This window comes from Furipterus horrens, unplaced genomic scaffold, assembly GCF_987537825.1.
Source record: "Furipterus horrens unplaced genomic scaffold, mFurHor1.1.pri manual_scaffold_13, whole genome shotgun sequence".
Classification (NCBI taxonomy): Eukaryota; Metazoa; Chordata; class Mammalia; order Chiroptera; family Furipteridae; genus Furipterus; species Furipterus horrens.
Genome location: NW_028327183.1, coordinates 57,828,535 through 57,842,099, shown reverse-complemented (window position 1 = coordinate 57,842,099; position 13,565 = coordinate 57,828,535). Strand labels below are relative to the sequence as shown.

The 13,565-nt window shown below is 50.4% G+C and overlaps 1 protein-coding gene and 1 long non-coding RNA gene across 3 annotated transcripts; both read right to left on the bottom strand.

Annotated features, from left to right (window-relative positions):
* Positions 1 to 4,089: 4,089 nt before the first annotated feature.
* Positions 4,090 to 8,245, bottom strand: LOC149995605 (uncharacterized). Of its 2 annotated transcripts, none has more exons than XR_016507890.1 (3): positions 8,101 to 8,245; positions 5,092 to 5,209; positions 4,090 to 4,580 (listed from the first exon to the last, which is right to left on the bottom strand). It is a non-coding gene; the product is annotated as an uncharacterized LOC149995605 (long non-coding RNA). The 2 variants fall into 2 exon arrangements; XR_016507889.1 differs by lacking the exon at positions 8,101 to 8,245 and adding an exon at positions 6,619 to 8,063.
* A 34-nt stretch (positions 8,246 to 8,279) lies between these two features.
* On the bottom strand, positions 8,280 to 10,550 carry LOC149995604 (uncharacterized). The gene is given in 3 exon segments (XM_090261261.1): positions 8,280 to 8,574; positions 8,577 to 10,226; positions 10,229 to 10,550. Coding segments are annotated over 3 exon segments (1,968 nt in total). The 5' UTR covers positions 10,329 to 10,550; the 3' UTR covers positions 8,280 to 8,356.
* Between the last annotated feature and the right edge of the window lie 3,015 nt (positions 10,551 to 13,565).

Genomic DNA, 13,565 nt, shown 5'->3' with positions numbered 1-13,565 from the left:
CATGAAGGCACAGTGGCCCTGGAAGTCGCGTGTGCACGGGGTTGGTGACGGCTGACCCCAGTGTGGTCGTAGGTCTGTGGCTGCCAGGCACACAGACGCGGACACACACACGAGCAAAGGGAGACCCAGCAGGCCCCCGGGGCACGCGCGGGGACAAACACTGAGACACAGCCACAGGCAGCACTTTCACCCACAGCACCCTCCCAGGACGGAACCCCCTCCCGAGTCCTCACACCCCTTCCCCGGACTCGCAATGTCTGCACTACCGCCGCCCGGCTCCCTCAGAGCGCACTCGCCGCGCTTGGCGGCTGCAGGAGCAGGCACGCTTCCCAGAATGCCGTGCGCCGCCTGCCCTCAGAGCGCGCGCGCCGCCCACGGCCCTTGAAGCAGAGAGCGGGGCGGGAGCGGCTGGTGTCCCAGAAGCCCCCGCGTCCAAGGAGGCGGGCGGGGCTCGCTGGGGATGCGCGGGACGGTCGCGCAGGGAATTGGGGTACGGGAGGACGAGTGAAGAGAGGCGTGGGGGCCAGGAGGGAGCGCGCGGGCCGCAGGTGTGCGGCGCAGTGAGGGGAAGAGGTGCAGGCTTGAAGGGGAGGGGCCGGGGGCAGAGCGAGGGGGAGGGGCACTCCCGAGGAGGCGGGGAAAGACGCGGCAGACGTCCCCGTGCAGCCTTGCAGGGCGTTTGTGAAGCGTGAGGGACGCAAGAGAGCCGGTGGTCGTGACCAGAAAAGGAGTGTCAGCCGTCCCGTTAGGTGCCGCCCCTGTTCTGGGCGTGTTATCCTTACAGAACCGAAGTGGGGGTGCCGCTGCCCGCCGCCCCCTACAGGGCAGCTCCAGAGACAGGCCGGTGGGAAAGTTAGAGGTTTTTCACTGGACTGCTGCTGCGTCGGGGAGAATGGCAGACTCTTCTCCAAGCGCATTCTCTACAGAAACCCGAAGAAAAAGCCAGCGTCCTCAGCCAGTCCGGGGTGGAAGGCGGTGTCCAGAGCAGTGTCCCATATAAAATACTGTCCTCTGGGAGCCGCAGGTGGCCGCTGAGCATCACCCAGGCAGCTCGGCTCCGCCCCGGAACCCACAGGCGCCGCCCTCCGCCAGGCCGCATCCAGGCCCACAAGGTCCGCGGAACTCACCGGGTAATGCGGTCGCCAGGTGGCAAAGAGAGCTTCCTTCCCTTCCCTTGGCTTTATATTAGTTTCAGGTGTGGGGCGGGCGGAATGCCCAAATGATTTCCCAAAATTCCCGGTGCTGCAGGAGGGTCCACCGCGACCAATCGCGTCCTTTCCCAGGCAAGACTGACAGGCTGGTCACCAGCACCTTCCCCCATCCCCCCGCCTCCATTCTGACCTCTGAGATGCAGGTACCTGATTTCCCTGATCCTACCCCCCATCAGGTACCAGAAGCCGGTAGGAAGGATTTCTCCCTCTCCAATCACCTTGATAGGGTAGCACGTGCTCAGGGCAATAGTTCCTATTGCCACTGCCTTTCCCAGCAGGGAAGTCCGCCTCCAGGATACGATGCTCCACCTGCGGCAGAGCTCCGTTACCCAGGCAACGCGGTTCCGCCCTCTGCCTCATCAAAGCCAGGACAAAAAGAGATTTCCTCTGGTGGCCCCTCTGGTTCCCGCACTCTGCCAGCTTCAGTGGTCCAGTCACACTATCAGTATCATTAAGATGTACAAACTCATTTGATCCTCACAATCAAGCCACTTCCCAGATGGCAGACAGTGACACAAACGAGTGAAGTCACAGGAGAGCAAGGTGGGGGAGCTGGGGTGGGAAAGAGGCCTCCAGGCTGGGGTCTTCTTGTACCATAAACCACAATGCCAAGCACAAAAGCATTTAGTGAATGTCTCAGTGACCACGAGAATGCCAACTGCAGCCACCTTAGGTGACGATTAATCACCTCTTTCTTTTTTAATCCTCAGCATAGGATATGTTCATTGATTTTAGAGACAGAGGGAGAGAGAGAACATTGGCATGAGAGAGAAATACACATCAGTGGCTTCCCATAGTTAGCCTGCCTTGGATCAAACCTGACACCTAGATATGTGCCTGGACCTGGAATGGAAACCACCATCTTTTGGTGCATAAGACGATGCTCCAACCGAGTCACCTGGCCAGGACTGAAGCCCCTTTCAGATAGACCTGTTCCTGGCTTTGACCAGGCTGGTCCATGGTATTGAATCCTTTCTGCATATTCAGACTAGCTGGTGATGTCTGTGATTGAATCTGTAGGCAGATCACACATCTCTGTCCACCTCTGACTTCTTCAAAGAACTGATCTGCCTGGGAAAGAACCCTGCTGTTGTCTGGAAACACAACTGTCTGGGCTGTGGGGAGTGGGGGATGAAAGCAGATGTGGGTAAAAACTGCACATTTCTAAGAGGAAACTTTGGCTTTTAGAGTGGTATGGTCTGCCTACAACATGACTGACATTAGTAATGCAGAGTTTCTAAGACATTTCTATGGCAAAAAATAAAAAAAGTACCCCTAGAAAATGAAAAACAAGATAGACAGATGTGGCAGGATTCTGGATCTTGGTTACCTTGGCTTGCAGAAATTAGGGGAGTGCTATGTAGTTGTATGTGAGTTATGGGCAAGGTTCTAGTTTTCACATTGCAAGGTGGAGTCATAGGATATTACTGTGTATTTATAATACAGCATGGCTAGAGCTGTCTGGTGTGCCTCAATGGACTGAGTGAGAGCCTGCAAACCAAAGGGTTGCCGGTTCAATTCCCAGTAAGGGCATGTGCCTGGGTTGCAGGCCAAGTCCCCAGTTTGGGGCATCCAAGAGGCAACCACAGACTGTTTCTCTCCCTCTCTTTCTCCCACCCTTCCCCTCTTTCTAAAGTCTTTAGAATTTCCTAAAAACCCTTACTTTGTAATATAATCAATTATGTATATAGTAAGCCGTGTTTCCTATTTTAATACCACATTACTTGGTGAAGAGACATGCCAATCATCTTGTCTTAGAACAGCCTTGAATTATGCAGGTTTTGAATGGTGCAAGGCCTTTAGAATGAGCTCCAGGCATAAAAATAAAACCACTCTGTAATTGATGAATGAATGGATGGATATGTTTGTTCTTCCCAAAGATCTGGTCACCAGGGAAGCCATAGCTGCTTCTGTCACTCAGGAGACAGACATTCATAAAATATCCACTATGTGCTGAATATTGCAAGACACCTCATGTGTGTCCCCTTCCCCTAAGACGATAATTTCCACACATCTTTTTTTAAAGAGTGGGAAGCTTTCAAACTCATTTGAGCTTTTGACCAGCTAGACCCACTCAACTCTGGCTCTCCCCTACTTTTCTAACATTTCATGGAGTTTTGGCCCAGTGGGTTTTGATATTCCAAATTCTCTAAAGAAACTGGAACTCATTACTTTAAAAATGCTTACTCTTTATTAGTGTGTAATTTCATCTCCATGATGGTGGGCACTGTATGTTTCCAATACACCGCTGAATCTGCATCTATTAGGTGATGTTAGCTACATATGAAATATTCCAATGTTTTAATGTGGACAACTCATTAAACTGAAAATAAGGTGAGTTAGCTGAATCAAGTCCATCAGTTGGCTGGGTGCAGCCCATGGTCTGCCCGGCTGAGTCACAACGATCATGGTCTCTGTTGGATAAGACTGTCAGGAGACCACACCATGGGCAGACATCTGTTGTTCCCTCCTCTAGGCCATCAGCGGTGGCCCAGAATGCAGGGCTGTGTGGCCCCAAGTAAAGACTCCTGTAAGGATCACCCACAAGGAGGAGAATCGGCTTCACTTTTTCATATTTTATTCACTTACCTGACAGTTTTGCTGTTCTGCTTATTTACGCGTTCATTGCTTGATCAAACAAACCAATGAACATGAAAAGACTTAACAATTTAAAAATAAATGGGAATAGCCCTGGCTGGTACGTTCAGTGGATTGAGGGGTTGGGGCGCATGAGAGGCGACTAGTGAATGTTTCTCTCCCTCTCTTTCTCCCTCCCTCCCTTCTCTCTAAAAACAAATTTTTAAAAAATCTTTAAGAAAAAAAGGTCTATACAGATGACCATTTGCAATTCATGTTAGGGAGCACACACGCGCACACGAATAAATGGGCATTCAGTCTCAATTATGCAACGTGAGCAAGTCCTAGATCCTCTGCTGTGCCACACTGTCCTCTAATTTAGATTCTCTTACTGTACGCCTGGCTCATTTGGTTGGAATGGCTTCCTGTAAACCAAAGGACTGCGGGACGGAATCACAGTCAGGGCATATACCTAGGCTGTGGGTTTGATCCTGAGTCGGGGCATGTGCAACAGGCAAGCGATCAGTGTGTCTCACATCGATTTCTCTCATTCTATCTTCTCTCTCCCTACCTACCTTTCTCTGGTGTCAATAAACATACTGGGTGAGGATGTGATAAAAAACAAAAGGGTAGGGGTAGATCTCATGTTGTGTTTTTGTCCACAAGAAATTAAAATGCATTTTAAAGACAAAACAGTACTTAAAATTTAAGCTTCCTATTTTTCAGTGTTCTGCATCTCTTATGCTTTCGTCTGCTACCATATCACAAATTCTTCTGACGTTTTATTTCTTCCTAAAAATAAAAATACAAATGAGAGTGCATAGTAGATACTGTAGTCCGTTGTTTTTCCATTTCATGCTGTCACTCAGAGCATCTTCTGTTACCGCTGTCTGCAGCTGTTTCTCAGCATTTCTTACCCAGGCGGATCCTAATGGATTTAGCCAACCCGCTAAGGACGGACCCTCGGGTATTACCAATGTCTCCTCTCTTCCACGTACGTCTCCGCTGAGCCCTGGATTGAGAGGACACTATCCTGTCCCCGATATCCATATAGCTGTCTTCTCTTTGCTGACTGGGGCTGTGCTCCAATGTCACCTTTGGAGAGAGGTCCTCCTTCACTGCCAATGCTGAAACAGTCCCTCCCTTCACTTCCTACCCCGTCACCTGTGATCTCACTCAGAAATGAGCAGTGGGGGCTTTGTGAGACAAAGGGCTGTGGTTCCCTCACTGTTGGACTCCCAGCGCCTGGATCAGCGCCTGGCACAGAGGAGGCGCTCAGGTACTTGTTCACTAAGTGACTCACTGTTCGCCTGAAGCCTCTCGTCTCTTGAGATTCCTGCTATCAGAGGACGCAGAAATTCTAGGTGTCCATGGATTAGGCATCCACTGTCTCATGTCTTCAAACAGCCTCTCGCCCACCACTGAGCGGGAAAGAGAACAACTCAGACTCCTTCTTAACACAATGCCCTCCCCTGCCTGGCCTCACTCCCCTGTCACGTGAACCTCCCTCTAACACACAAATTCAGCAGTGAAAAAATGTCAACTTCACACTTGCCTCTCCTCCCTCTCCACTTTTCACCACCTCTCAGCCCTTCTGGGAAGCGGGTGATCACCTGTAAGGAAACATTCCTTCTAGGCAGCTCTTTAAGAAACTTGGACCAAAGGAAAATTCCCCTGATGACATTTCATGCCACGGGGAGTGTTTATTGGGTAAATGAATGTCTATGATAAAGGAGACGGGAAATCTAACAAACCTCCTGGTGCTGCTGGGTGAGTGTGTGTGTGTGTGGTGGGGAGATGGTCAGATTTAAGGGGTGTGGGCACAATAGAATATGCACGTGGTGGTCTGCCTCCTGGGAGCTATGACCTGACTATCCCCATCTTCACGACCCTGTGCCCTTTCCCAGTTTATGATACCCAAGCCTGTCCTCCTACAGTTAAAAATAGCATGTATGCAAATCAAGAGTCTGCCAGGGTTTAGGCACACAGTTCATGCTCAGTAAACGACAGTGGCCAGAGCTGTTGTGTTCAGTGACAGGGCTTAGTTCACAGATACGTGGCCAGGATTCTAAGGACTAATCCACTCCAAGTACATAGTGGTATTGTTGTTGCTGTGCCTTTTAAGAGGACCCATCAAATTTACAAAACGCAACAACAGAAGCTTTGGGCTATATAGTAAAAGTAGCTAAGGCTTTATTTAAAAAAATTTTTTCCTTCTATTATTTATAGAGAGGGGAAAGAGGGGAGCAAGCAAGGGAGAGAATCATCAATACGAAAAACATTGATCAGTTGCCTATTTACACACACCCCGACTGGGAACCAAATCTGCAGCCTAGGCATGAGCTCTAAATGGGAATTGAACTGGTGACCTTTTATTTTCTGGGAAGACACCCAATCCACTGAGCCACATGGGCCAGGGCAAAAATAGCTAAGGCTTTAGAGCTGCAGGGTCAAATGCAGTAGCCACTAGACAGATATAACTATGCAAACAAATTAATTAAAATTAGACACAGGTCAGGGCACATATAAGAATCAACCAAGGAATGCGTACTTAAGTGAAACAATACATCCCTGTTTCTCCCTCTTTCTAAATAAATTTAAAATAATTAAACACAGGTAAAATTCATTGCCACGGCCACACTGGCCACATGGTAAGTTCGACTCTCCCATGTAGCCAGTGGCCCCCACGCGGACACCAGACACACAGCTTTCCGTCCCAGCAGTAAATGATGGGGGTAGCACTGCTTAGCGGGCCCCAGCAGCCATCACAGGAACCTTAAATGACTTAGCTCAGAAAACGCACTCAACCCCACAGGGCAGGTCTCCTTACTCAATCTCCTTGGAAAGGAGAAAACCGAGGCTCAGAGAATGACCTCACTTGTCAGAGCAGAGAGTTGCTGTTTGAACCCAGGCAAACCTGGCACCCGTGTTGCTGCTCCGTCACCTGCTTCTCACTGACCTTGTCAGCGTCGCTGGGGAGATGTCCCTTTCTTCTCTTCCCCACCTCCACAGCTTCCTCCTCCTTCCCCTCCTCCTCTCCCCTCTCCAAGCCCCTGCTCCTCCAATTGTTCTGTCCCTGACCTCTGAGGTGGGGAGGTAGGCGTGGCCTCCGGGCCACACAAGGAGACAGTGCCCTCCCCAGACAGAACCGAACCAATGGTGGCTTCAGCCCCTCGCCCCACCCCCAGCACAGCCTGATTTGAGTCTGCCCACCTGCCCCTGGGTTCTCTGGCCTGTGCAGGTTTTTGTTTTTTGTTTCTGTTTTTTACATGCAGAGAATTACAGCTCTAAGCCTTGGTTTCTTCAGAAGAAAACCCAGCATAATAATAGGGCTTGGAGGCATAATTATTTGTAACAGATTCCTATCATCATCAACAATGAAATAGTAACTACACCATGACTAAGGCTGAGGGCCAGGCAGATTGGATAATGCGCCTGCCAGACTGAAGGCACTCTTCATTTTCACAAGAATTCCAGGAGGCACAGGGTAGGTGAAGGATACACTGTGATATGAGAGAGGATTATTCTCCTGTAACTGAAATAGCCCTGAAAGAAGGGGGTCTGCTGTGCAGGGTTTCTGCAGGGGGTGCCCTTCCCCCATCTCTGAGGCTGAGGTCTGGGCCCAGCCTTGTGGTCTGACCATTCCTGCCAGGAATCCAGGGCTGGGAGGGGCAGGATTCCTGGGTCCTGGGGTTCAGGTCGGGTATTCCTACCTCCTACACCCAAGCGTTGGCACACAAATGGACTGGAAAGCCGATAACTGTATCTTTTGCACCTAACAACTGTTTAAAATGACATTGGTCTCCCTTAATTAAACATTTCATTTAAACATGTAACAGACAACTATGAGAAACTTTGGCATCTGAAGTTATTACTGCTACTCTGTGACAGTGAAAAGTATTCTGCCCCTCTTGTGCCACTTGGCAACTTCTACTTTTACAGGGAACCTAGGGGCTGGGTGTGGGGAAAACAAGGAAATCTACAGATGGTGACAACCTGATCTCTGGACTAGATCCAGGCATGTGTGACAGTGTCGATGCTCCCATACAGCCCCCCTCCCCCTCCTCCACTTTACTATCCAGGAGATGGAGACCCAGAGACACTGTGTTGTCCGAGCTCTTAAGACTATTTACTCCAGCTCGGTCTGGAGCCATGGTGCCCTGGCCACGTTCCCACATACTAGACCTGTGGTGGGGCTTGCTTCCACACAGCCCTGCGGAGGCCCCGGAAGCAGCTCGCGTGCACAGCATGGCCTCTCCGCAGCGCCCACATTCTGGAGATCCACCTGGGCAGGACTTCTCTCCAGTCCTACCTGTGGGCTCCAATGTCACTTCTAGCACTGGCCCATGAGCTCAGGACCAGGCTGTCACAGTGGATTCAGAGACTCCGGAGCCCCTTGCTACGTGTGCATCCTTCTTCAGTGTCATGTAAGGTGGATGTTATGCCTGAAGGTTTTCCCACACTTGGCACCCTCAAAGGACTTCTCTTCCATGTGGATCCCCTGGTGGAGGGCTGGCGAGAAGTTCCTGACAAAAACTTTGCCGCACTGGCCACACGTGCAGGGTTTCTCATCCATGTGGATGTGCTGGTGCTTGATGAGCGGGGCACCCTGGCTTCTCGATGGTGTGGCTGACTAGGTGCATTGCCAGAGATGAGCGCCTTGTAAAATGCATCTGGCACATGGAGCAATCGTGGGCCTTCTCCCTGGTGTGTGTCGTCTGGTGCACAATGAGGTGCTTGTTCTGGCTGAAGGCCCTGCTGTAGTCCCCACATGCATATGGCTTTTCCCGGTGTGCGTCCTCTGATGAAGGATGAGGGTCCATTTCTGGCTGAAGGCCTTGCCACAGTCCCCGCACATGAATGGCTTCTCCCCGGTGTGTGTCCTCTGGTGCAGGATGAGGTTCCAGTTCTTGCTGAAGGCCTTACCACAGTCCTCACACGTGAATGGCTTCTCCCCAGTGTGTGTCCTCTGGTGTGCGCTAAGGTACTCATTCCGGCTGAAAGCTTTGCCACAGTCCCCGCACGTGAATGGCTTCTCCCCGGTGTGCGTCCTCTGGTGTGCTCTAAGGTACTTATTCCGGCTGAAAGCTTTGCCGCAGTCCCCGCACGTGAATGGCTTCTCCCCGGTGTGCGTCCTCTGGTGTGCTCTAAGGTACTTATTCCGGCTGAAAGCTTTGCCGCAGTCCCCGCACGTGAATGGCTTCTCCCCGGTGTGCATCCTCTGGTGTGCTCTAAGGTACTTATTCCGGCTAAAAGCTTTGCCGCAGTCCCCGCACGTGAATGGCTTCTCCCCGGTGTGCGTCCTCTGATGCAGGGTGAGGCTCCTGTTCTGGCTGAAGGCCCTGCCACAGGCACCGCACACATATGGCCTCTCCCCGGTGTGCGTCCTCTGGTGCAGGGTGAGGCTCCTGTTCTGACTGAAGGCCTTGCCACAATCCCTGCAAATGAAAGGCTTCTCCCCAGTATGTGTCCTTTGGTGTGCGCTGAGGTACTCGTTCCGGCTGAAGTCCTTGCCACAGTCCCCACACACGTAAAGCTTCTTCCCAGTGTGTGTCTGCTGATGTATTAAGAGGCTCCTATTCTGGCTGAAGGCCTTGCCACAGTCACTGCACACATACGGCTTCTCCCCGGTGTGTGTCCGCTGGTGCAAAATAAGGTTCCATTTCTGGGTGAAGGCCTTGCCACAGTTCCCACAGGCATATGGCTTCTCCCCAGTGTGCGTCCTCTGGTGCAAAATAAGGTTCCATTTCTGGGTGAAGGTCTTTCCGCAGTCCCAGCACACGTATGGCCTCTCCCCGGTGTGCGTCCTCTGGTGCAGGATGAGGTCCTTCTTCTGCCTGAAGGCCTTGCCACAGTCCCTGCATGTGTAGGGCTTCTCCCCGCTGTGCACACGCTGGTGGGTGGTGAGGCACCACTGGAGGGTAAACTGCTTCCCACATGTGGCGCAGGAGAAGGGCTTCTGCCCGGTGTGGATTCGTTGGTGTTTCCACAGAGAGGAGTTATAGCTGAAAGCCTTGCCGCAGTCCCCGCACTCGAAGGGCTTCTTCTCTGCACGGAGTTTGGAAGGAGGCCTGAGGCTTGAAGTACCTGAGATCTTCTCATGCATGGTGAACGGGTGTGACCCCGCTGCTCCTGGCCCTTTGGATCTCTGAGGGGCGGGCATGGGGCTTTGCTGGACGAGAGCCTTAAATTCATGACATTCAGGAACTAATGTTTGGGACATATTCAAGTGCTCCAGACACATCCCTGGGCTCCTCTGTTGCCATCCCACCCAGTCACCCTCTGTTTCTGCTCTTTCACAGGCACAAGCCCGGGAACTATTCTTCGTGGGTCCTTCTGCTACCACAGCAACAGAGGGTCTGTCTTCCCAAACGTCCTCCCGTGGGTCCGATTCTTTCAGGTCAGGTCTGGTCTCCAAGTCTGAGGGGAGGGGGAAGAGATGACGACACACATGTAGTTAACAATGCGGAGAGGGAGGAGCTTCCCAGGACACACGGCACAGCTGAGAGCAGGGCACAGCCACACAATGACTGATATCATATGATTCCACTCATCTGAGGCAACTAGAATTGTCAAGTCGATAGACAGAAAGTAGAACCTGGGTGTTGGGGCTTTGGGAGGCGGATGGGGAGCTGCTGTTTAGAGGGGACAGGTTGTCAGTGGGGGAGGATTATGAGTTCTGGAGGTGGATGGTGGTGATAGTTGAACTTAATGTGAATGTACTTCATGGAACTGTCCTCGTAAAAATAGTTCAATGGTCAATTTTATGTTATGTATATTTTACGACCATTAAGAAAATAAATTTTTTAAATTACAATGACAAAAAAGATTTAGTGGTCCTTCTTGACTCACCCCTTCCCTCCCACCATCCAGGGAGTGAACAAATGCCACAGCACTGAGAACTGGGGGAACTGGACCAGACTGACGCATCTCCGCTGCTGCTGGTGCAGCCAGCCACCCCCACTCTCTACCGCCCACCATCCACTCCGCGGGAGGAGAATGTCAGGAGTCAGATCATATCCTCCAGCACCTTCCCAGTGCCCTGGGGATTACAAGCAACACGCTCCCACTCTGCTGACACTTCCGCACCATTCAGCACAACTCATCCTCGCTTCCCTTTGATTTCCTTGTCCAGGCCCAGTGCTCCCAGCCTCGGAGCCTCTGCACCTGCCATTCCCACAGCCTCCCCATGGGCACTCATCCTTGAGCCTCAGGGAGCCTTTGTCCCCCACGGGAAGGCCTTCTCTGTCCACCCTCCGGTGGAAAGGAAGCTCCCACCTGCCATTCTCTCGCCTGCCTCATTGTGAGCGCTTGTTACACTGCTCCTCCCCGATCTGCATCCTGGCAGCTCCCGCAGCGGGAGGTGAGCTCCGAGGAGGCAAGAGCCTCGCCTGTCCCAGCACCCACACCGTGTTCAGAACACGGAAGGCACCTGATAAACCTTCACTGATCATTGGCCATGAGCTGGCATGGTACCAAGCAGCCCTCACTGCACGTGAGCAGGTGCTGGACAGATTACTCCCATTTTACAGACGAGGAAAAAGGCTCTGAGAATGGAGCCACACACTCAAGGGCACCCAGCACATTGCATCATGCGGTCCAATCCATAAGTCACTAACTGGCCTGTGTCACTGTCCCATTCCAGAGGAAAAATTTTGACAACACGTAAGGTAGGAGAATGATACTGGTTTTGTGACTCTGAAGACTGGGGGTGATGCCGGATGTCAGAGCAGCTGGATCCTGGGACATGGAGGCTGAGGGTAACTTTCCAGAGGGAAGAGGGAAGAAAGGTAATGGTGAGTGTCTTTGGGGCCCATGGGTGTGAGACACGCTGGGGACATAACTGGCCTGTAGCTGTACAGATGGGACAGAGAAGATCCTGGTTTGTGAATATGGTCTCAAGTGCAATCCCCACAGAAAGTAAAAGAAAAACATTTTGGGTTAATGGACATGTCTGCATCACGACCATGATTTCCCAGGTGAATGCAACTGTCAAAATGCATGAAACTGTTCACTTTAACTATGTGCAGTTAATTGTAGGTAAATTAAACCTCCATCAAAGCTGTTAATGAAATGAGACCATTCACTAATTCTGAGAATTAAAGAGTTTTTCCTGAACAATATTGTCCAGGGACATCTTTTTATGTTGGTACCTACAAAGAGTGCTCATCTCTGAAGTGTTGTGACTTCTACCATATTGATACACCCTGACATGATGGGACAGTCTGGTAGGTGAGCGTGTACGGCATTTCTCCTGATTTTTCTTCCTATGAAAATCTCTGCTCACTTATAGGAAAAATTTTCAAGGACTTATTCTACAAATGGAATCGTTTGAAATTTGATTGATAACACCAAACTGTCTTCTAAAAGACTTATCCCAATATTATGCTCCTAAAATAGAGTCCCTTTCCCTACAACTTCATATAGGATGAATTTCTTTTTTTAAATTAATGTCTCACCAGAGGATATACTTAGAGTGGGAAGAAGGGGGTGGAGAGGGGACAAGATAAAGAGAAAAAATTGATGAGAAAAAAACATTGATTGATTCCCATATGTGCCCTGAGAGGGAATCAAACTCACAACCTTTTGGTGTACAGGCAATGCTCCAACCAGCTGAGCCACACCTGTCCAGGCCTGGTATTCCTTTTCATCTCTGTGGACCTCATGGGCGAGAATTATATTTATGTGACTCAACTGGTATTCTTTGACTATTAGTATGGTTTATAATTTTTATAAGACGCCCAAGAAAGGCGTCTTCCTGGTGTGTGTCCTCTGGTGCAGGACGAGGTTGCCTTTCTAGTTGAAGCCCTTTCCACATTCCCTGTACATGACGGTTTCTACCTGGTATGCAGCCTCTGGTGCAGGATAAGTCTGACTATCTGGCTGAAGCCCTTTCACAATCCCCGCACAAATTCAATTTCTCCCCAGTGTGTATCCTCTGGTGTATAATGACATACCTCTTCCGTGTAAAGCCCTTTCCACAGTTGCCACATGCATAAGGTTTCTTCCCGGTGTGTATCCTCTGGTGTGCAATGAGGTGATTATTCCGGGCAAATGCCTTGCCACAGTCCCTACACATGTACAGCTTCTTCCTGGAGTGCGTCATCTGGTGGCTGATGAGGATCTTATTCTCTGTGAATGCCTTTCCACAGTCCCCGCACACATACAGTTTCTCTCTGCTGTGTGTCCTCTTGTGTATAATTGTTACGGCTACATAGGCGAGATTGAACACTCTGAAACAGTGTATAAAGTAAGCAAAGGATTTTTAATGAGCTGACAAATCGGGCAGACCCTGAGCTGGTCTCTTAACACGCTCCAACCTACAATGGAGTCTAAACGCTGGGTTTTTATACTGGTGGAATCCCTTTCTTTCTTCTTTGGCGGGAAACAGCCTTAGGAAGAGGAGGGACTGGGCAGGACTGCAGGAATGTCTTGGCAGTAACAGGAACAGAAATTCGCAAGGCTATAAGGTTATCTCCTGCGGCAGCATAGCTCTCCAATCAGGGACGAATACTTTGCGAAGCAATTTATTTTCAAAGGGCTAGATATCCTGTAAAGTGTAACTTTCACAAATGTATAAACAAGACACAAGCAAGCAAATGGAAGGTGATAGAGGCTGAGATACTTTTAGCTTGTAAATCACCGATTGCTATACCACTTCTCCCTACATTCCTCTTTCCAACGCCTTTTAGCAAGTCCTTGCTACTTCTTACAAAGAACATTTAAAGCCCTTACATAATTACATATTTAGAAAACCTCTGTGACCTTTGACGAAGA